The following is a 25,001-nucleotide window of genomic DNA, read 5'->3' as shown; positions in this document are numbered from 1 at the left end:
AAAAAAAAAACAGAGCGGAAAGAGAAAACAACCCTGGGATAGTGACACTGGCCGAGTAGGAGGAATACAGATGATAGGACACAAGGGGAAGAGTGTGAGAGAGACAGCGAGAGATGGAGAAAAAGGGTGGGTGTTGATTTGCTTTGCTAAAAGGAAGATTAGGAGCAAGTATGTTTTGTCTAATATGTATGCTTGATGACTGATGTCATTGGCAAATAAGAGAAGGAATATATCGCCTTAACAAAATAACCAAAAATAATTTTCAGAGCTGGTTGTAAACAGGGGAGACAAGGGATAGTTGTCACTTTTTGCTCATGTGAATATTTCCCAATTTAAATAAAAAAGAAAGTCAAGCAAACGAGAATTTCCACCATTATTTATTAGGGTGGAAAAGTAAGATACAGTTCACTGAACATACATTGACCAATAGCGGGGTATTGTCACATTTTATCTACCCTATATGAAGAGACTGATGTGGAAAAGGTGTGGCCAGGGTTAGAGTTAAAAAAGAAAAGGGAGAAAGAGGGGGACTAAAAGAAAAAGAGACAGGGGTAAAGGTGGTACATAATTATACAACAATAGCCATTCTTCTCTCCTGGCGTCAGTGATTTGATGCACGCAGAAGGCAAAAGAGTAGAAACAAAAATGGAAAAAAATTACTAGACACAATAATAAGTTCTCAAGTGTGGAATGGATGAGACTTTTTCTTTCTTTTTGCTTTCCCAGGACCAGTGGTATTTTTTCAGCATATAGGCTACATGGCCCATCATTATGAATTATACAACAGTTACTTAGTCCACTTATCTGTTCAAAAAGTGCTAATACTTGTGAACTGACTTGCCCTAAAGAGACTTTACATTTAATGAAAACATAAAGACTGGGACCAGCAGAACCAAAATTATTTTGTAACTACACCACGGATGCTCCTGGATTACAAGCCAGAACATAGATAAATTTACATAAGGCATGTCATTGTTTTCTCACTATAGGCTTATACCTTTCCAGAAAAACTGCAGGATACATACATTTCTATGAGATTCACATTTGTTGCTGTGAGACTTGTCAGTCTTTTCACAGAATGAGGGTTACCAAACACGACCCCTGGGTATCGATGACCATCGATGACCTCATCAGTTCCACAGCAGTAGAGTAGTGCAGGTGAAGCCTGAAAAGAATATTGTGGATCATAAAGTTCCATCAGTGACATCTGGAAATAGGCATGAAGAAGCTCATGCTGGTCAAGGACATGTACACACACACACACACACACACACACACACACACACACACACACACACACACACACACACACACACACACACACACACACACACACACACACACACACACACACACACACACACACACACACACACACAGAGAGAGCTTCAAGCAGAATTTGTATTGGGAAGAAGGTGGCAGCAAAAATGTTTAACAGTGTCATAAGCGTAATTGTTTGTGTGAATAGGAAGCGTTTTAACAGCAGTCAGTGGGGAGGTCAGAGTAGCAGGTCGGGGGTCTCCATGCTTTACGCTTGCTTTCAGGACTAATCTGTTGTGCTCCTGCAAGTGAGGGTCCCACAAGCTTCTATTACAGATATATTTTTCACACTTGAGTTAATGAGCTGACAATGCATCTTGTTTTTATCAGCAATTTACTGCTTGACTTCTCTTAAGAAGAGTTCCTTAACCCTCTGGGGTCTGAGGTGTTTTCTGGACTTTATTTGCCACAACCAAGACTTTTAAAGCATATGTAATACACATAAATGTTTCACGGTTGGCAAATGTTTCAACTATGTGAGATAGACACCTTTCTGTAGCGTCTTTGTTTCGATACTAATATAATTTAATAAAATAAGGTTACACTTTATTTTAAGGTGTCGGTGATACAGTGTAATTATATATTTAACGACAGAGTAAAATGAATTAACTACATGTATTTACTATAGGATTAGAGTTTGGTTTAGGGTCAGTTGCATGTAAGTATAAATAATTTACTGTTTTTTACTATGGTATGTACATAAAACATATGTAACGGGCACTGTATAATTGTCACAGTCTTCGTCTGCACCAGTCTGTCTTTGTCTCTGCACTACACTTCCCAGCTGCCCTCAAGTTTACACACCTGCCCGTCATCATAGTTGTAACCTGTGTCTTGTTAATCATCATCTGTTTCACCTGTCTTCACCTTGTTATTGTTCATCAGTCTCTGTATTTAGTTGGCTTCAGTTCAGTTTGTCTTGGTCGGTCGTCGTCTTTGTTTAGTTGTATGAACTGAAGTCCTGGTATGTTTCCCTTCATCTCTGTAAGCTAAATGTGTAAATAAAGCATCTAAATTGAGTTCCTTTCTTCCTCGTCTTCTGCATCCTGCACAACGCCTGACAATAATAGTGTTACCTAAAATACAATACTATAATAAATATAAAGACGATTAATTACCATGCTGTCGCAGACTGCGGGGTATCCTTGGTATTTAAGGTGTAGGTTCATTGTCTTCTGATTCTGCATGAGACTCTGGCTCAAACATCTATGGCTGAATTCTACCAGTTGCCATTTTTCAACATCAGAATTTTTCAAAACAATTCCATTATGGTGGGGACATTGAAAATTATTTTGATATGCAAAACTGTTCATAGATGTGCAAAACTCAATCATAGCAGTGGGTCTTTAGTTCCAAGTCTTGAATGCGGCACCTCTATCAAAATTGACTGTTTCAAAGTGAGGGTCAAAAAAAGTCTAAATTAGGATGTTTTTTTATTATTATTATTATGTGAAACTCTTGCTAACATAAAATTTGACCTCAAAGAACATTATAATAAAAAAATGCAGTTCATGACCCATAGTTTTATTTATTTATTTATTTGTTTGTTTGTTCATTCATTCATTCTTAAAATAATATTATTTTATGTTCCACAATAGAAAGAATCTCATACAGGTTTGGAATGATGACAAAAATATCCCTTTTATGTCGTTAGGGCTAATGTAATAAAGTTATGGCAATAATACCAAATTATGATAGATTTGAAAAAGAGGGGCTGCGATTGCGAATGTCAATTCATGTTTACTTCAACACTTTTAAACCTGCCTGTATGACATGGATTATACACGACAAACAAACATACGCACACACATATCCAGACAGAGAGGGGGAGGGGTAAGAAAAAGAAGGAAAGAGAAAAGCAGATCTGGAAGTGACAGCAGCAGTTTTCAAATTGAGGAGCTAAAAATAATTGGTCTAAACAAACAGCCGCCATATGGGGCATGTAAATAATAAAGAGAGGGATTTGAGCGGCGCGTGCAGATGAATATACTAGTTGTCAGACTAGGATTTAGGAGGCAACAGAAATAGAGAGGCGGACAGCTGAGGAATCTGTAGATGTTTAATACCTGGATTTTAATGATGGGAATTTAATAGATGTCATGGTGATGTTAATTCTATTTACTTCTGTTGAAAGAAGAGGGAGGGTTATTGTTTTATGCTTTGTTTAGTATGCGGGACCTTCAAGTCATTAGAAAGAATTGACGGGGGCTTCAAAACGTCTCTTTGGTCTTGCACAGCAATCAACCCCTGGATGGCACTCTTTTATCAGAGAGATACACTGTGAATGATGACTCTGAGGTTTGAGAATCCGTCTATCACTGCATCCCCAGTTCGGCCATGTATAAATCAGACCGTCACATCCGCCCAATGTTGTCTGCATGAGCTTGTCCCACTGTATAACATAATTAATAGAGCAGTCGTATTGAGACCTTTATGTTCAGCTATAACTCAAGGAGCTCAATGTTTGGGATGCTGCGCAGAGGAGGCATCTGAAGGCTAAAAGAGTTTTACACCCAACACTTGGCCTTGTTCAGAATGACAGGCTGTCTTGCAAGTTCTTTTGTCCTTTAAGACACACTCGCAGTAAAACATCCTTAAAAAGGACATGTTTTGCAGGTTATGAAGCTTTGTTGGCTGCGTAGTTTGTTAATGGCTCATATCAGGGCTAAATACAATTCACTTTGACATCAATTCATCTTACCTCCTTTAATGTTCAGCCTTATTCAATGGCTGGCTAATACAATGCCTAAGGACATGTATAGAGCAGTTTTCAAAGAGCTAATTTTCCAGTCGTCTCTAATTTAAATTTAAAGCTTGATGTTAGCCATTGATCAGCCAGACAGAATCATCTGTTATTGGCCTGCTCAAGAGTGCCGTGTTTCCTCCACTGTATTCTTACTGGTTGAGCGCCGGCGGACACGCGACGTGCTTACCGAATTAACTGTCTGTAAAAGGTTTTTGTGATGAATGATTTACAGCTTGAACACACCTTGCTCAAGGCAGGCCTGCACACCCCAGTCCTGCTGCAACCAAAGGGGCCAATTTTCCAGCTCACTTCGTTTTAGTATTGGCATCCTTTAACACATTTCTGAGACTGCCTTCAAAGAAAATAGCACTCCTTCACATGTGCGTGCCCATGCTGCATGCCATGCAAGTTAGCTAGTCGCATGGCCCAGATTTGAAGGCAATAAATAATGGAACAGTAGAGGATTTTTACTTTTTTTTTTGACAACTCGTATCTTAAAAAGTAGTAAAAGCACACGCACACACACAGACAGACAGACAGACAGACACACGCACACGGGATAGTTCACAGAAAAATGAAAGTCCTGTTATTTAATTATTCTTAAGTATATACAGTCACTATACACTACAGTTCAAAGGTTTGGGGGAAGGCAATGCAAAGGCTGTGTTTTCCACAACTTGGCACTGCAAATTGTCTTGTAATCCTTAGAGGCATCTCTATGGTTTTGTTGCTGGAGTAATCCTGTGTTTGTGTTTCTCGCGTATTTGACGTCTGAATGGGTGGGCGGGGGTAAAGAGGCAATGATGTAGAAGTAGGTGTTGATCTTCTGCAGGGGTGGTCTTTCATCGCCCTATGACGTCATACTAAGACAAAATCTGAAATCGTTTTAGAGCTTGGTTTTTATAAAAAGCTGTTTTTGGCCTCACTAAGAAGTTTTGAGTTCTGAAAATTACATTATATGTTTATAGTCTAATGACATCTTGTATGTTAAAAGACAAAGTTTTGACTGCTGTAAGCGCCGCTGGCCAATGAAAATTTTGTATAATGGTTTTCCAGTCTTGGCGGTTAAGGGCTTTGTATTTGGCATCAGGGAGGCTAAGTCGTTTGTTTTTAAGGCCAGCCTCGATCTGTTTTGCCCAGGTTTTCTTGGGCGCCATTTGTTGAACCTTCCAGTTCGTAGGCCGCTGCCGCCAAAGTAGTCGATATAGTAGACATCGTCCGTTCATTCGGCATCCGTAACCGAACCACTGCAGCCTGCGCTTTTGGATTTTTTCTTCGACTGTTGGCTGATTCCCAAATCTCAGTCTGATGGTGTCATTTCGAAGCCGGTCACCTAGGAGACACCTGATTTATCACAGACAACGCATTTGAATCTCTTCATGTTTATTTAAATATGCTTTTAGCAGTGCAACTATTGCAAGATTTAAGAAAGTCTGCATTTATATTTGGATTACTTATAGCCTAAATCAATGGCTAGAAATAGCAATATATTCAATAGCCAGCATGATAGGACCCATCAGTCAAAAAAGAAAGTCATTTCAGAGGTGAAGCAATGTGCTCTGATGATTTGCGCACAATAGGAGCAGGAATGTATACAGGAAAGTAAAAGGGCCAATTTAAAATTTCAAGTTAACTGGTCTTATATGAATACTGGTCATATATGTAACTATATTAATTTTTCCTAAGTCATTCTTTCACTCTTAGATATATATTCAGTTGGCTATCTCTGATCTCAGACAGATCTACTGGCCTCACAAACCAATTAACTTGTTAAATGCACTGACTTTTCAACTGCAAAACACAACAGAAGTGTAAAAAGCAAGCACTGCAACAAAAAAAAAAATCAATATTGAAACTGTCTACTTAGCTCAGACACTTAACTCAGACAGGAGTTGGCAAAGCACAGGGTTTCCCTCATGGGTGATCGGTGCCAGCACAACCTCTGCCGTATTAGTCAACCTGGTGGAGAATAGTTAATATGGCAACTGGGACTTACCAATTTAGCACTAAAATCTCTGTCTGGCTAGAAATTAAGGATTGACACTGAAAATCAGCCTATGCTGGTCCATCCTAACATTGCATAGAAGTCACCCATTATATGCATCACATATGTATATGATTTTAAATACAATGATTTAAAAAAAAAAATCAATAACAGTATGAAGAGCTATTTTCTATTTTGTCCTTCTGCATCGAGTTTAAGGATCTGGAAGGAAACGCTCTCAAGGCTGAAGTTCTCCAAATGGCCACTTTGTAATCACTCTGCAAATTATAAAACAATCACAGAAAATAAGTGCTGTTTTGACTGAAGAGAGGGCCAAGACAGTATAATTGCTGTTTTATTTTCCTAAAAGTGTGGAGTGATTGATTGAGGATAAATATTAAGAGAGTGACCCTTAACACGAATGGTATTGTCAGAAAAAAAAATTCTACCGCAACAGCCTGCTAACAGTGAATGAAACAAACGGAACATGCACGCCTAACCTCGCTCTATTCTAAATATTAGAATATACTCTAAAGAGTTTAGGTAAATATTTAGCTAAAGGGCTTACTGAAGTAACTTGTGCAATTTTAATTAAAATATTATTTAGTGTATTAATTTAGCAATTTTTGTTGGCCCATGCAGGTGTGTATACTGTATACTGTAAATCACTCAATTTATTTTAATTCAATGAATGGCCTTTATACTTTTTTAATGTTGTTTATTTTAAAACTGACTTGATGTCTGTTTAATCATTATATGCAATGCACTAAATTACCACTGTGTATTATGTGCTACACTGTGTATTATACCCCAGTTTTTTCCTGGGGACATTTGTTCCCGCAACACATGCACTCACTTGCAAAGCTTAATCTAAATTGTGATTTTTCATTAAAATAATTGCTATAATTACCTAATTGCTAATACTTACAAATGACCTAATTGCTAATACTTCCAAGGTATAAGTTAACCAGAATGAAGTTATCAAAAATATATAGAGCCATATCTTATCCAAAAACAAGCAACTTTCAAAACGCTTGTCACTTTTAATGATTGTGGTGATGGAGGACAAAAGTTTTTATTGATTTATTTTTGCAAGATATCAATCATTTTATTCAGCAAAGAGGAATTAAATTAAGTGACAGTAAAGAGGTTTACATTGTGACGAAATATAAATTTCAAAATGTAAATTTCTAACTATATTTTTTTAAACTTTCGATTTATAAAAACAAAAATCCTGAGAAAAAACTATGGTTTCCACAAAAATAATAAATTCCATTTAAATATATTAAAATAGAAAACAGTTATTTAGATAATAATATTTACAATATTATTATTATTATTATTATTTTTATTTTTTATTTATTTTTTTATCAAATAATTGCAGCCTTGACGGGCAATAGAGCAACTTAAACCTTTTTAAAAACTAAAAAAATAATCAAAAACGTTTGTACGGTAATGTATATTATTTATTTACGTGTGTGTGTGAGTGTGTGTACGTGATATTTTCCCATATATTGCATCATTCCTTCATGGTTAGGACACATGTAAGCTGGTTTTGAAGGGTTTACTCTATTGATAAAGAAATGCAGCCATGTGTTATTGTATTAATATTTTTTTTTGGAACTGACACACATAGCAAAGCACACACACACACAGTGAAACACACAGTCATTAATTATGAGACATCTCAGCCTTTCATTATTGTTTTAATTAATTAAGAACAACAGAATGTTGCCACTGCAATATCTTATTTAATAAATAATAACCTCTCTCTCTCTCTCTCTCTCTCTCTCTCTCTCTCTCTCTCTCTCTCTCTCTCTCTCTCTCTCTCAAATGAGGGGGTTTAGCTTAGGCTAGCATGCTGCTGTGATGAAAAGCAAATAAACAGCCTGTCATTTCATATTAAGACAGATAGATGTTACATTAGCTAGCATAAACTCGTCGCTAACCAGCAAGCTCAGGGCGGGCTGTTTTGGGGAAACAGAACCACCATGTCATATTAAGGCAGTCGATCACACAAATATAATTAAGTCAAATTGCTGCCATTAATCATTGCACTAAACTAATAGCCACTTCAAACAAATGTCACGTAAATTAATGTAGATCATAATGAAATCTGATTATTCAATGTACAGTGGTTTGTTGTTCACAGACTTAAGCCTCAATCACTTCTTCGATAAAGGTCTGCCGTGCTGTAGAGATCAGCCTCGCTTTCCAGGTAATTGGTTTTCACACCACCAAAGCGACCTTGCGACATGATGACATTGTGGTACTTTTCTTTCCCTAAAACAGCTCATCCCGACCTTTATATCTTTAACAAATTACCTGACACATAAAGACCAGCGGCCTTCAACCTTTTCCAGGCCAAGAACCTCTCAGTGGATTTTGCATTTTAAGCTTGGCCTATAAAAACATGCATATAGTACAATATTAATGCATATACACACTGTACTTAGTGCATAAAAAATGTAGGCTTTGCAATAAACATCATAAATGAGTCATACTTTTACATTACAAATTCATTTTTAAAACTTTAGCTTCTAAATTTTAGCTTTGGTTGAGGTGTTTTCGTTTGTTATATTTTCACAAGAATAATTGACGGACCCCCTGTGGTATCGTCATGGACCCCCTGTTGAAGACCCCTGGTTAGGTCAAAACGTGTTAGGAGGACAGAGATGAAGTTGCCATTATGTCAGCAGTACATTAATCTTGCTTTTGTCTGTGACACAGAGAATACTACACTTTTGTTCATGAACAGCATGGGATCATGTTTTTAACCTCTCAGTCTATGATTAAGTCATCTAATGTCTGTCTATCTATAACCACAGTTTAACTTAGAAAATAATGTCTGCAATGACTAAAAACTCACTTGATTTCCCTTTGGCTATGCAAACAAGGCTCAAACCAATCAATACAGAGCTTTATTGCACTGCCATTAGCTTGATTGTCAAACACTGTGTGTATGGGTGAACATGAACACCTATTATGTGAAAGCATGTCATTTGCGGACTTGTGCGAGCAAGGCAACAAACAGCCAAGTGCTTATCAGGGTCCTTAGAGAGAAACAGGAAATTGAGTTTATCCAGTGTAATGGTGGGCAGAGTCACGGAGGGAAACAGACGGACCATTTCTCTCCTATTAGCAACCATGTGTTATTCATGAGGGTGAATTTAGTGTGAACTATGTTTCATTGATATTCCGTGCACTTACTTTGCGCTGACTGTCTGGGGACCAAAGCCATTCTGTTTTATGCCTTTATTTATTTATTTCCACACTTAAAATCTGCATGGCATGAAAAGGCATGGTGACCATGGGGTCACGGGGTCAAACATCGAGCCCAGTTGCAGGCTGCTTAATCAACCTCGGCTTAACAAGCCTTCAAAAGTGATAGAAAGGTTGAGAAAAGAAAGACAGACATTGAAAGGGAAAATAAAAGAATGAACTGAGGAAGTGTTCTGGGTGAGATTGGTGGCTTACAATAGCATGAGACAATGAAAAATGCCACACACAACAACATGACTTCCATTGTTCCACAACCATAATCCCTCTCTGAGCTTTGGGAGCTGGGATTGGTGTTATTGACCGAAGCACTGTGGAGAGTGGTTAAAACAATAATCTTCTGTGTATTGTTTCTGTTTTATTTAATAAATACTTTGTTATTGAACTTATTCGGATCGGTCTTCCTCATTATTGGACCAGATTGTGACAGACTCATTGAGAGCAAAATAAATATGACAATATTCATCCTTATGCAATATATTCAGTAAATGACAAACCCTTGGCCCCCGTCCCATCACTCCTTCTCATCATTACTTCTCATCTCGCTATTGCCATTCTTCACAGCACTAAAAATATCCGACCTCCCCTGTTCTTACTCTCAACTTGTCTCTGGATAAGGAGGGTGTAAATTGCTGTGTGTAAGGGATCCAAGAGAGCTGAAAGAGGACCAGGATCAGGGAGGTGACATGTGTGAGGCAGCAGATCTCTCTGGACACAGTTTAGTACTGCAAGGTGGAAAAAAGAGAAGAAAAAAATCCTCACCAAAATAACATTGAGCTAATGCATGTCCTACAACGTCTCAGTTACGTATGGTAACCCTCGTTCCCTGAAGGGGAATGACAGACGAATAGGAATCTCGCTAGAGAGGCCAATCTACTTCAAGTGAAACTAAACGAGCCAATACACATTTGCGTGCAATCATTTGCATCAGCTGTTCAGCACCACAGTGAGGGTATACAGTATAGTGAGCAGCAGGTGCAATTGCTCTTCAGTGTTTTGCTGAGGAGCCGAGCCGATGAGCTGGCTGCCCAGGCGGGTTGCAGCACATGTGGCGACCGGACGTACGTCTCCGTTCCCTCCTTCAGGGAACGAGGGTTACAATACGTAACCGAGATGTTCCCTATCTGTCGGTCACACTTGGCGTACGTCCTGACCAACGAATAGGAATCCCTACCAAAGCACCACAACTGCTGACCCCATCCAGCGCCCTGTGCGAGCCTTGCCCCTTCTTGCCTGGAAGGACGATAGGAGAGGGCTTACACATCTGTCACTGTTGTTCCGTGATAACCCATACAGTGAGATTTTTGGATAACACTGGGAAACCTGCCCTTTCTGTTAGGAATGAGAACGCTGCGGAACCCACATTTCTTCCCCAATGGAGTTAGGTGGCGATATACAAATGGACTAACCCGAAGGTTGTACTGGTGTAGGTTTTTCACTCTGAAGCAATAAGGGTGCACAGCAGGGTGCAGCAATCTGACAGAGCCGGGCCTCTCTTTGCTTCTACCCGTTTAGGGTGAGAACACGTGAGGAGACCGGCACTACACGTAGGCTATAATATCTAGCGAACGTGTTAGGTGTTGCCCAGCCCGCAGCTCTACAGATATCTGTTATACAGATATCTCCTCCAGGGGCAGCGCTTGCAGGTTCACCACCTGGTCCCTGAAGGGATTGGTAGGAACCTTGTGCACATAGCCAGGCCAGGGTCTCAGTTCAACATGGTTGTCACCCGGCCCGAACTCTAGGCATGATTCGTCGACCGAAAGTACCTGCAGGTCCCCTACCCTCTTGATAGAGTCCAGAGCAACCAGCAGCAAAGTCTTCATGGAGAGAAGCTTTAAGTTTGCTGATTGCAAAGGCTCAAAAGGGAGCATCCTGGAGTGCTTGAAGCACCAGGGAAAAGTCCCAAGAGGGTATGGAGGGGGGTCGAGGACAGTTTTACCGCCCCCCCCCCCCCCCCCCCCCCCACCCAAGAAACCTGACAACCAGGACGTGCTTGCATACTGTTTTGCCATCTATGTGGTCATAATATGATGAAATAGCGGCAGCATGTACTTTGAGGGTGGAGGGAGACAGCCTTCACTCCAACCCTTGCTGCAGGAAGGAAAGCACGGACCCTATCGAACCCTTAGGGGGTCCTCTCGGCGAGAAGAACACCACTCGACAAACAGGTTCCACTTCAAGGTGTATGCACGTCTCATAGACTGCGCCCGTGCATAAGTTATGGTTTTAAGTACCTCTGGTGGTAAGTCACCTAAAACCTCCGCGTTCCGTCTAGGGACCACACATGGAGTTTCCAGAGGTCCGGACACGGGTGCCATAGGGTGCCCCGTCATTGAGTCAGAAGGTCCATCCTCAGAGGAATGGACCAGGGAGGGACTGTCATGAGGAGCATGAGTTCTGGGAACCAGGTCCGGGCGGGCCAATAGGGAGCCACCAGAAGGACCTGCTCCTCGTCCTCCCTGACTTTGCACAGGGTCTGTGCAAGTAGGCTCACGGGTGGAAACGCATATTTGCGGAGGACCCGGGGCCAGCTGTGTGCCAGTGCGTCTGTGCTGAGTGTTCCCTTGGTGAGGGAGTAAAACAGCAGGCAGTGGGAGGCCTCTGAGGATGCAAACAGGTCTACCTGAGCCTCCCCAAACTCTCTCTAGATCAGCTGAACCGCCTGGGGGTGGAATCGCCATTCCCCCGGGAGCACAGCTCGTGACAGCTCATCGGCCACACGGTTGAGCACACCGGTGACATACATGGCACAAAGCGACCTCAGATGCTTCTGACTCCAGAGGAGGAGATGGCGGGCGAGTTGCGACATGCGATGGGATCATAGACCACCTTGTCGGTTGATGTACGCAACGGTCGCAGTGTTGTCCGTACGGAGCAGCACCTGTTGTGGCTTTTTTATGCGGCTCAGAGCGAGACGTACTGCTAGCAACTCGAGGCAGTTGATGTGCCAAAGCAGTTGGGAGCCCGTCCACACCCCTGATACTGGATATCCATTGTACCTTGCACCCCAGCCGGTGGCAGAGGCTTCTGTGAACACCACAGCATGCCTGGACACCGGTTCCGAGGGCACTCCTGCCCACAGGAATGAGGGGTCTGACCACGGGCTGAAGGTCTGGCGGCACACCAGTGTGATTGTCACCCAGTGAGTGCCGTGATGCCACGCCCATCTCGGGACTCGGCCGTGAAGCCAATGCTGAAGCGGTCTCATATGGAACAGCCTGAGCGGAGTTACCGCTACTGCAGCTGCCATATGCCCCAGGAGCCTCTGAAAGAATTTCAGTGGGACCGTCGTCCTGCCTTTGAACGTGTTCAAGCAGTTCAGCACAGACTGAACTGCATTCCTCTGGCCAACTGGCTGAGGTCCCTGAGCACGAGGTCCCTTTGTTTGCATAACTGATCTGGAGAGTGTGCTAGTATGAGCCAGTCGTCGAGATAGTTGAGGATGCGAACGCTCTGTTCTCTCATGGGAACAAGGGCCCCCTCCGTGACTTTCGTGACACAGGCAGACAGGGACAGCCCGAAGGGGAGTACCTTGTACTGATATGCTCGACCCTCAAACACAAAGTGCAGAAAGGCCTGTGTCGAGGAGGAATCAAGACATGAAAGTACGCGTCCTTCAGGTCGATGGCTGTGAACCAATCTCGGGGACGGATGCATTCGAAAATGCGTCTCTGTGTGAGCATTTTGAACGGTAGTTTGTGGAGACTCCGATTCAAAACTCGCAGGTCCAAGATCGGTTGTGGATCAATCCACTCCACTCACTGTAGTGGAGTGGATTGCCCAAAACTTCGGGGGATGCCGGGCAAACTGAATCGCATAGCTGAGCCTGATGGTCTGAATGAGCCAGCGAGACGGACTGGGGAGCGCTAACCAGGCTAGCAGAGGCCGTACAAGCGGGACCAGAGGGAGGTGGAACACAGGGACGTGGCTCAGGAGACTCTCTCTGGGAGGCGGCCTGTAGCAGTGTCTGAGTGAGCTGTGCAACACTTACCTGGTTCCACGGGGCAAGGGGCACAGGAGAAGGCTTTGTTGTGTTCTTGAACTGCGAGCTGCAGCCCGCTGGCAACAGAAAAGGTGGATGAGAGTGGTGAAAATTCTCTCCTCCCACTGCTCTCCGGGCCCTTTTCAGACCCAGAGATAGAGGAACTGCTCTTTTTTTTTTTTTTTTTGAGTATTTGGGTACCACTGTGACTCCAGTGGCGGAACAGAATTTTGACTCAAAATATTTGATGCCCGGCCCTCCATGGGGTCACCCGTCTCAGGGGTGATTGTTTCGCAGACCAATTAAACAACTGTATAGTAACATGCTAAAAACCACTAAAAACAACCTAGCAACTGCATAGTAACACGACAAAACTCCCAGAACACCCTAGTAACCACATTAAGAACACTATAGACACTCAGGAAACCCTAGCAAATGCATTGTAATGTAAAATATGTAAAATATACTTGTATGTTTTTCACTGAGATGAGGGAGATGGTCATGATTAGCTTGTGGGCCACTGATAACTAGTCTCTTTATCTAAGAATGATAAAAAAAAATGCTGTTATCTACAAGGTGATACCCAGTTCTGTTGAAGTTTTATATAAAAACGGAAGGAAAAGCAGTAGTTTGAGGAAAATAATTACACCTTCAGTTTGACAAAAGCTGAGACAAACAGAGGGAAGCACGGTATGTGCGATTAGGTGATACGCCTCCTCAAAAGCCAGTGCTACACCAAAGGAATAAGTCTATTATGTAAAGTGCTGAGGAAGAATTTCATTATATGTGATATGCAAAGTTTAATGCGAAGGGGTTTGAAAACCGACGTAAACACCCAGCGAGCAAGAAAAAAAGGGGAAAGAGGCTCAGCAGCTCCGCCAGCCAAAGCTGAGTTGTTTGCCTTGTCTTTTCCGATTTATTTGGCTGAAATCCCCAGAAGCTTAACTTTCCGTAAGCAACACAGCACACACACCTTCGCTTATTCACTCAAAGGACAAGTGTCACACTAACAAAACACATGGTGAAAGAATGGAAAAAAAAATCCAGTAGCCTACTGAATGGATAACAGCTAATGTAATATTGGATTACCACAGATCTCATTATTTTAGATCTTTTAAACATTGAGGAGTTTATTGCGATCTATCCTTTGAGTTGTTCCTCTCAGCTAGGTAATCAAACCCACAGCTGTACATGCAGTCTATCTGAACACACAACACTGAGGTTGTTTGAGGCTTGTGAACCAGACATCATTAGATTGTTGTCCGATTTAAAGTGGAGATAGTGTATGGAAAGATAGGCGGCTATAATCCCTCGTGGTCAGTACCCTGAACCCCCAACCCCCAGGGACCTATCCCATCCTCACGGGGCGGTTTGAGTAAAGCATCTCATATTCTGAAATGTTTGCTATCAGTGCTAAAATCCACTTTTGAACCATATCCAGGCTTATATCCTTCAAGTTTTTGTTAAGAAACAGACAAGCAACTGTGCAACGATAGAAAATTATCTAATTCTTCTCCAGGTCACTGTTTAGCATAGCTGACTGACATTACAAGAAAAACAAAAAAATTTCTGTTAATCCCACAAGTATGCTCAAGGCCCAAGGGGGGAGCTTGTGAGGGGTTCCGGTTGCTTATTTAGTCGGTTGGTGAGGACATATTTTATTTTTAACATGCTGTTAGGACAAATGGATTACACGGCCACTCTGGGAGTGAGACTCACTCGCAGGTGAGGCAAGCTGCTCTGGCGCTGTCATCAGACGCCCAGGGAATCATTGGTAAAGGTCAGCAGAGTCTGCAACTGAATGCCATAGCTTAGACACATTTGGAGTCGAAAGCTATTCCAATAAATATCCGCTCATCTTCTGTAAAAGCATAATTCCTGCCTCTGTATTTTGAAGGCAGAAACCTGGAGGATTATGGTGATGTTAACAGGCAGCGGAAGCGAATCAATTTTGAGTGAATGACAGGAATGATGCTTTGAATAATGCATCTTTTAAAAGAAGGGCGGGGGAAAGCCGGCGCTCATGAGCAAATGAGACTCTCATAATCGTGGAAAAATTTTCTCCTTCTCTGCCATTCTATGTGTAGATGAATTGGTGGATAAGTTACACAAAATGGCTCCAAGGAAGCATGTCAAAAAGCAGCAGGGGTATTGTATGCCTCTCAGAGGCTTAACACAGGTTTAACTAAGCACTTGAGAGGTTGTTGGTGGGCTCTGGGATCAGTCTCAGCTGAAGCAGAGTGAGCCAGATTTATACACACATGGACAGAATAAATACTTGTAAAATACCAGATTTTGCAGCTTCCCTCTAGGGCTCAGAATCTCAAAAACGATTCTATTTTCTTGTCTTTGTTCATTTCCTTTTCAAAATGTGCTTAGTTTCATAGGGCAGACCTTATTTCATTAAGTCACAACCATTGCTGTTGAAAAGACCATCTTAGACCAAACCAACCTCAACAAACCTTGGAATAGTCTTTCTGAAGAAGCTGATTGACCAAGGAAGTCTTGGTAGTTAAGTTTATTAAAGGGAAAGTTCATCCAAATTCAACCATTTACCCCTACCTTTATGTCGTTTCAACCTTGTATGATTTCTTTATTCTGTTGAAAACAAATGAAGTAATTTTGAAGTATGTTTCAGTGTTATATATATAGTAAAGTTGGAATTACGAGTATGGTACAGTACTTTGTTTCAGGAACTTTATTTTGGTCACTCGTCATCACAAAGTTTACTAGGATCTTTCAAATGTTTTCTTCTGAGTATTTTTGTATCATGATCTAGCTCTATTACAGTGTTTCTCTATCCTCTTTTTGTACCTAGTATCCAGACTAGGGTTGGGTACCGTTCACATTTTAACCGGTACCGGTATCTGACATTAGTGCCGGTACCCAACGGTACCTTTTTTCGGTAATTTAGTCATGTTTACCTCAATAACTGTAAAGAAAGTAAGTAATTTGTAGAAGTGTTATTGACGTTATGCCAGAGCTGCCTTGGTCGCTGTCTGCCATTGTCTGTGATGCTTGAATATTAATAAAAACAACCATTTTAGTAATGAAAAAAATTAATTTCTATGAAATGTGTTGTTTTCCACAAATTCTGTGTTGTGAATTTTCTAGTAATCAAATGAAGACATGAAACCTTCATTTAATTGATCTTTATATTAAATTAAACTTTTTTGTCAAACAACATGCGGCACAACTGAGCTTTATTACATTTATTACTGAGCTTAAAATTACAACAGAAGAAAAAGTGATTATTCCTTAAAAAATATATTTTGGATAATAATTTATTATTATTAGTGTTTGTATTAATATTAAATTGAGATATCTAAATTCTACTTTACAACAGTCAGTAATATATTATCAAGTTAAACCAAACTTTTATTTTGACAGGTTGTGGTGAAGACCTTTGAGTTTCCGAGTGTCAATGATTTAATGATAGTTTTTCATCATTAAGTCTCAAATACCCCTTTGTCAACAACGAACCAGGAATATGCCGCTCTTAAATTACTCATACTTGATATCTTTCTACATTATCAATCATTTTAAGCGAATTCAAACTGCAAATTTATTCATAAACTAATTTTAATTTGTATCATAAATTCTGTATTGTAAGTTTAACATAGCAAACCAAGTCTCTCTGTTTTTCTCTGCATTTTTTTTAGGCTGTGGGCTGGAGTTCCTGCTGGTACTCTGCGGGCTGGAGCTCTCCTGGTCTTGCCCACGTCACTGCATTTGCTATATGGCCCCCAGCACTGTCAGCTGCCAAGCCCACAACTTCCTGTCCGTCCCAGAAGGCATTCCTCCACACAGTGAGCGCATCTTCCTCCAAAACAACAAGATCCATCGACTACTGCGGGGCCACTTTAGCCCTACCACGGTCACTCTGTGGATTTACTCCAACAATATCACATATATCGAGCCATCTACTTTCCAAGGATTCACCTTGCTGGAGGAATTGGACCTGGGAGACAATCGCCACCTACGTTCACTGTCTGCAGAAACCTTTCATGGGCTGGGCCGGCTCCATGCCCTCCACCTATACCGCTGTGGCCTCAGTGCACTGCCAAATAACATCTTCCAGGGTCTCCGCAGCCTCCAGTATCTGTACCTGCAGGTGAGACACACACATAGCTGCTTGTGTAAAAAAAAAAAAAAAAAAAAAAAAAATTTGAAATAGCAATGTAGGTTATCTTATATTATTGTAGTAAAAATATAACCACTGTTTTGTTTCTGTGTCTGAAGGACAACCATTTGGAGTATCTGCAGGATGATCTTTTCGTGGACTTGCACAACCTGAGCCACCTGTTTCTTCACGGGAACCGTCTGTGGAGCCTGCACCAGAACACATTTAGAGGACTGGGGGCTTTGGACAGGCTGCTCCTGCACCACAATCAACTGCAGTGGGTGGATCGTCTGGCATTCCACGACCTGCGGCGACTTACTACTCTCTATTTGTTCAACAACTCCTTGACGGAGTTAGCTGGAGAGTGTCTGATCCAGCTGCCTGCCCTGGAGTACCTTCGCCTCAATGACAACCCTTGGGAGTGTGACTGTAAGGCTTTATCACTGTGGGACTGGCTCAAAAAGTTCCGGGGGTCCACGTCATCAGTGGGTTGCTTGGCACCGGCGGAACTGGCAGGCAAAGATTTGAAACAACTGAAGAAAGAGGACTTCCCGAACTGTTCCGGATCTGAGTCTCTGCACCAGAGTAAGACCAAGACTTGGGCAGGAACAGATAAGGTTTCACTGAAGCAGGAGCCCCATCCTGCCCAGCCTTCACAAACACACCCACTCCACCCCCAACTGAATGAACAATACCCTTCTCCTCCCTCTCCCCTGCCCCAGCCACCCCCTGCCATAAATGGTGTACAAGCAGGACCAGGAGGGTCTCCGGGCGCAGACCCTGCTCAAAGACCCGGCCGCTCTCGGAACTGCACACGCCAACGTGTCCGGGGCAGCAAGGGAAAAGGACCCAACGAGGTCCACATCTTAAAAGAGATGGCGGATAAGGAGTATTCCTCTCCCGATTTCACGGGGAAATATGATGAAACATCTTCCGATGGTTCAAACACCCGCAGAAAGCACAAATGTACCCCCCGGACCTCTGTGCGTCCCCCTAGTGGGGTCAAGCAAGCCAACAACTGTGGACACTCTTATCATACACATCTCTTTCTCTATAGTATTCTGGGACTGCTTGTGCTCATTCTACGCTGAACTCAATTCTGGACTATCATGGATACGCCGCAGTCCTCAGATCAGTTCTAGCTCCAGCATTACCAGACCTACTATTGTGTGTATGTTTGTGTGTGAATGTGTGAGTGATAAAGTGTAATACATTGTATAAGGAGCTTTGCCATTTAGACTGAAATAGATGAAAACTGAACACTGGATGTTATAAACTCACATTTGGGTTGGGGAACAAGAAGAATAGTAAAGCAAACCGAACATGCTTGCACTGCCACCGTTGTTTTTTTCCCCCTTTCCTATTGGTCTGGTCTCTCCTACTAAATGGAAAACAATTCAAATGAAAAAGCACAGATAACCAAATAAATAGGGCTTTTCACATTTTAAATAGTTAACCCTGGGTCATTCTAAACTCTGGTTAAACTGAATCCTGGTTATCTTGCTTCACGTTTCACACTGCTCATACTTTACCCCGGGTTAACAATTAATCCTGGGTATTCATAAACTGACGTTTCATATTGTACATTCCCAAACCCTGGGTTAACGTTCTTATTTGCATATTTGCAGGTCAGTATCATTAGCCCCTTTCACACAGCAATCCCGGTAAATTACGGTAAAATTACCTCAATGACTTTACCGGTAAATACACAAATATGCTGTTCACACAAGTAACAACGTTCTGGCTTTTTTCCGGTAAGAGACCATTCACAAATCACACCAAAATACCAGTAAATTCTGTGATATCACTCATCGTAAACGTTGTCTTCATTTGACCGCATGAGGAGAATCACTTTAGTTTCACTATCTGCTCAATTTGACAACATATTTTGATGTCTGAGTGACAGGCATAATGGATGAACAAATTTTTGCTCTTAAAAACATGAGACTTGCATAATAGTATCCCACTGCAAAACCGCAACACTGATGAATGGAAAAGAAGGCTGGGTCACGAGCGCAACACGTTGAAAAAGCTGAGAGACCAGGCGCAACAGTTGAAGATGATTATCTAGCGTATATTTAAACAGAAAAACGATTACAAAACTAGCTGTAAACAGTGTGGAGTAATCACATAATCTCATTAAGAACTCTGATAGGCCCGAAGCAGACTTCTTACATCAGCACGTTCTGACTATGTACGTGCTTCATACCGTTAATCTTCATTCTGCGTTTACTCAGAGCACATTACCAAACTGGTAATGTTACAACTTCCCTCACTGGTCAATTGTCAGAACTAATTTCCCTGTATTTGTGAAAAGGTCCTGTTCACACATGATCTCTTTTTTACCAGTAAAGACGGTATGTGGGAAAGGGGCTATTGATTGGATGAACGCAACACACAACCTCTTTACATAAAAGCTCAAGCATTGCGCATCCTTGTATTGCTGACTATAATATCGAGTTTATACTGAATGGATTCTTTTGACTAAAGGTAAGAATGAAACGGTCTCTTCGGTGTGCAGTGTTTCCGTGACTGTACAAAGCATGCTCATGTGTACACGATTAGGTGTCTGTTGCAAGTTTAAAGCATCCAGCTTTAACATTCTAACACTGCATCGTTTCACACTGTACAAGTTTGGCACTGCAATGTGGGGTTAACACCGATCCGGAGCAGGGTTTCATTTCCTCGGGTAAAAAGCGGTGCTAACCCCACATCTAAATTACAAGTGTGAAACGTTTCTTTACTCTGGGTTAAAAGCAGTGTTTAGAACGATGATAACCCAGGGTTAAGCGCAGTGTGAAAAGCCCTAATGTGTAGAAAGAATGTGTGATACCATAAAATGAAAAGTATAGTAAACATAGTAAAAGTACATTGCCCTTTGTTTAATTTATCACATTATTGCCAAATATATTCACAAATATATTGGTGTAAGGTCTCCTAAGATCAGGAGTTTTAACCATTTGTAGGACTTGCTTTCTTTGTGGTTGAAATATTATCTAATTCCACTGAATGATGTGAAACAAAACAAAGGTATTGTGTGAAATGAAACACAGTGTTATAAACAGAATAGCCAGTGAAAAAGCACGTACATTATCTTTACTTCAGAAAAGGTAAGGCCCAAAAACAACATATATTCACTTTAGACGGCTTTTTGTTTCCTTTCAGTACCTTCCTGCATATTTCCTTTACTTTTGCTCTAAAAAGTGACTTCAGGTGAATCATTCTTGTTTTGGATTGTATTGTTTTACAATAGCACATAAAAGCCAATGGTTATACTAGCTGCTATATTGTTTATAGAAGCAAATGAGATCCATTTTACCTCATCTGCTTCCAAAAAAAACTCAGTATGTGTGTGTGTGCGTGTCCAGTATAAAAAGCTATGAAAAAATTAGAGTTGTGTTTGTTTCTTGTCCTCTGTGTTGTTTGTTTTGTTTGGCTGTGACTCAGAGGACTTAGAAATGGACTACTGATGGGGGTGTGGACTCTGGAGGGGACACAGGTCTAATTGAAGTGAACTCTATTTTGAAAAGCGCCTTCAGCCTAAGCCCGCCATCGAAAACATAGACACCTCTCTTTCTTAAAGCGGTGTGAAATCATCTGTTTTAACAAGACAGAGAAGAAAAAAAGAAAACAACAAATAAAAACACACACACAAAAACTAAATGTATCTTTAAGAGACTTGATGACAAAAACAAATTGCAAATTTAGCATGGCCACCAAAAAGGCCTTTTGGAGCCATAGGCCTGCTTGATTGCCTCTACAGTGTCTGTTGTGAATGCAAATACGAGTCCAGGAGAGGGACAATCATGTGAACACTCGGGATATTATGGATGACAGACCGTCAGGTTGCCCTTCACAGATGCTGTGGAATACAGGAGAACTACGACCCCTGTTCTAAGACACACTTTGTAAAAATAAGGAGAACTGTATCATCACAATCTGCAATGGAAATATTAATCAGTACTATGACACTGACATCATTAATGACATTTTTGATTACAACAGGGTTCCTGAATCTCTGAAGAACTTCCCTTCAGAATGCAATTATTATTTTTAATAGTACTTTCATTTGATTATTCTGTTTTTGTTTAAACATTTTTTTGGTCTGTCCATTTTCTGACTAAACTGCACAATCCAGTCTCCTCTCGTCCTTCCCTTTCTCTCTCTTCTGTGTCTCTCCATCCTAGTGATTTGATGGTTTAACGAGTCTCTCTCAAAAAAACTAAAAAACTTTATAAAGATATTAAAATCTATATCTTCTTATGTTAAATGTGTTTGTTTGCTTTTACTCTGTGTGTGTGTTTACCCTGTGTGTGTGTTGATGAGCCCTGACATAAGATACATTTTTTCATATTATCCCCTCTCCTTGTCTTAATTATTTATCGAAAGCTAGGGTGTGCACAGTGGCAGATGAAGACTCTCTGGTGCCTGAGAACCCCCCCCCCCCAACTTTAAGTTCCAAACAAAATCCAAGGTCTGTTCGACGTCGGATGTTGATGTCAGTCTGACATTGCTTTAAGCTCATGCTCGAACTTAAAGCTCATTGGAATTAATTGAAAAGACTCGCTCTGCTCCGTGCCAGTGGACACACTAGTGTAATCAGGGGTTAAAGTGGGCCGGAACGGTCCGAACTATGTTCCGGCACCTCAGTTAAATTAATAAATAAATAGATTCATTAATCTCAACGAATCTCGCTGGTCCCGAGATCAACCTCCCTTCCTCCCCGCTGAACGCGAGTGATTATAAATGCGTGAAATGCACTCACGTAGTTTTAGATTCAATATATTTCCCCGGACATTTTGTTTTCCCTTGCCACTGTTCTATAGGGTCGGCAGTCTTACAAAGATAGCAGGATTAGTTTTAATGTAACCATTATCGACATTAAATATGGGTTCAAAATCACCTACGTGCATTAATGCTGCATATTTATACCTGAGAATGCTTTGACACGTTTCCACAACGCATGCCTAAGGTAACGTCTGCCAATTCCACTAACTGCATTAAACGTAGCCTACAATTTGTATTATTTAAAATTACTTTTCACATTCTAAAGCTTGTAAAAGGTTCCTATTGGCAATAATGATCTGGTAGCATTGAGTAAATTAATTTATCAAATTATACATAAAACTCATCAGTTGAGCCTATGTTTACTTTCTTCACTGACACAGACGGAAATGAAAAGACTAACAGTCAAAGTTTAGCTTTAGGAGGGGAAGAAATACGGCAGGATAAGGAGACTGAGAGAAAAAGAAAGATTAAGATGAGAGAGCAGGTATTGACAAATATTCTAATGCCCACTGTCATGGTTTTAAAGCTATTTATTATCCCTTTTTTTTGCTTTCAAAAGTCTTAAAACGAAAGGAACGTCTGCACTTCTCGTCCACTGACCACGATTCAGCCATTTCTTTTATGGAAGTTTTTTTCTTCAAGCAAGTCAAGCAAGTAGTTTTAAAACGTACTCGGTTACTAACGTAACCTCGGTTCTCTCTAGAGAGGGAACAAGTACTGCATAATATCTTACGCTATGGGGAAAACCTCTTTTCCAGAAGATATTGAAGTCAAAAATTATCCTTAATTTTGAATCAATGTAAAACGCGTTCCAGCAGCATGCAGACATAGGCAAGACATTTTGCGTGACAGCAGCAGCCTATCGAGAGAGGCCCTGCGTGACACCATGTCCAATGGGGGCACTTCACGCCCACTTCGTCACGTCCCGCCGAAATAGGCGTGGCCTTGGTCTATAAATATAGCTCGATAGGCTGATACAAACTGTTTTTTCATCGCCGAAGCGAACAAGAGCATGTTGTAAGCACGGCAAGATACGCAGTACTGGTTCCCTCTCTAGAGAGAAAAGAGGTTACGTTAGTAACCGAGTACGTCCTCTTACGAGAGTTCCTCTCGTACTGCGTTATATGTTACGCTATGGGGAACACAGTGTAAAACGCCGTGCGTACTGGGATCCGAGACCAAAGTCCCAAGGGCAGTAGCCCGGGGCTCATATAGTGCATAATCACCATAGACTCACAGAGAGTCAGGGAAGAGAGGCTAGAAGCGTCATTCCCCATAAATAGCATCCCACGGGAGCAAACCATTTTAACAGTGTGCGATACACACGCAAGATTCAGCATTCTGAGCCGGCACAACGGGGCAGACAGTGCTGATTCCTAGACCGACAGAAGCTTAGCCTGTAAGGCGGGAACCTCTAGCTTATAAAACCTTATAAATGTGGACGGCGAGGCCCAGCCTGCCGCCGTACAGATATCCTGGAAGGTAATCCCGCTAGACCACGCCCATGACGAGGCCACGCCTCTCGTGGAGTGTGCTCTGACACCCAAAGGACACTGCAGGCCCTTAGAAGTGTAAGCCAGCGCTATTGGATCGACTATCCACCTGGATAGGCTCTGTTTTAATGCGGCTAGTCCCTTAGAACGCCCGCTAAACAAAACAAAGAGCTGCTCAGTCTGTCTGAAAACAGACGAGCGGGACACATAAGTTCTCAGTGCCCTGTCAGGGCAAAGGAGACTCGCGTCCTCCTCCTCGTTGTGAACCGGAAGGGCGGACAGGGAAATAACCTGGGCCCTGAACGGTGTGTTGAGGGATTTAGGCACGTACCCTTGCCTTGGTTTGAGTATGACTTTCGAGTCATTAGGCCCGAATTCCATACACGTCGCGCTCACCGAAAGGCACTTGTAAGTCCCCAGTGCGCTTCACTGAAGCGAGAGCCATCAGAAACACTGTCTTGAAAGACAAATGTTTTATGTCTGACAAATGCATCGGCTCGAATGGGGCACCTTTCATGGCTTCCAAAACCGTAGAAAGGTCCCACACAGGGACTGACGGGGGTCTGGGAGGATTCAACCGACCGAAGGATTCTCACCGATTCGTGAGGAATCGCACGACCAGATCATTCCTCCCCAGTGACTGGCCAGATGCCGGTTCAGTAAACGCTGCTATGGCCGCCACATAAACTTTGAGCATGGATGGGGTTCTGCCCTTATCCAGTAGCTCTTGAAGGAAGGAGAGAACTCCCGTAACCCCGCAGTCTAGGGGTGAAAAGCCTTGAGCTTGACACCAGCCAGAGAACACAGACCATTTTGAGGAATAGAGCCGTCTAGTAGACGGGGCTCTAGCCTGCGTGATCGTGTTTAAAACTCCCTCCGGGAGGTTAGCGGGTACCCGTTGATGGCCCATGCATGAAGGGACCATAGTTCCTGGTGAGGATGCCAAATCGAGCCCTTGGCCTGAGAGAGGAGGTCTTTCCTCATCGGTTTTGGCCATGGGGCAGTGCTGGTCAGCTGCATCAGGACTGGGAACCAAGCCTGGTTTGTCCAGAGCAGAGCCACAAGCAGCACTGAGCATCCGTTTTCCCTGATTCGTTCCAACAGCTGAGGCAGGAGCGAGACGGGGGGGAAAGCATAGAGAGGGCAGCGGGGCCAGACGTGGGCCAGTGCATCCCTGCTTTTGGAAAAAAACTTCGGACAGTGAGCATTTTCTTGGGACGCGAACAGGTCCAACTGCGCTCTGCCGAATGTCTCCCATAGCAGTTGGATTGTCTGCGGATACA

The 25,001-nt window shown here is 42.1% G+C and overlaps 1 protein-coding gene across 2 annotated transcripts in view; it reads left to right on the top strand.

Moving 5' to 3' along the window:
* rtn4rl1b (reticulon 4 receptor-like 1b) overlaps positions 1-21,707 on the top strand; it is a 196,778-nt gene extending 175,071 nt beyond the window's left edge. For both annotated transcript variants that reach the window (XM_077208313.1, XM_077208314.1), the window contains 2 exons: positions 16,977-17,428; positions 17,557-21,707. In XM_077208313.1, coding sequence (XP_077064428.1) covers positions 16,977-17,428; positions 17,557-18,528 — 1,424 coding nt within the window. In that variant the 3' untranslated portion in view covers positions 18,529-21,707. The remainder of the gene's footprint in view (positions 1-16,976; positions 17,429-17,556) is intronic.
* The last annotated feature ends 3,294 nt before the right edge of the window (positions 21,708-25,001 follow it).

This window comes from Siphateles boraxobius, unplaced genomic scaffold, assembly GCF_051911475.1.
Source record: "Siphateles boraxobius isolate OS27281-9 unplaced genomic scaffold, OSU_SipBor_1 6, whole genome shotgun sequence".
NCBI classification, from domain to species: Eukaryota; Metazoa; Chordata; class Actinopteri; order Cypriniformes; family Leuciscidae; genus Siphateles; species Siphateles boraxobius.
Note: the sequence above shows the minus strand (reverse complement) of the source record. Positions and strands in the feature narration are given on the sequence as shown.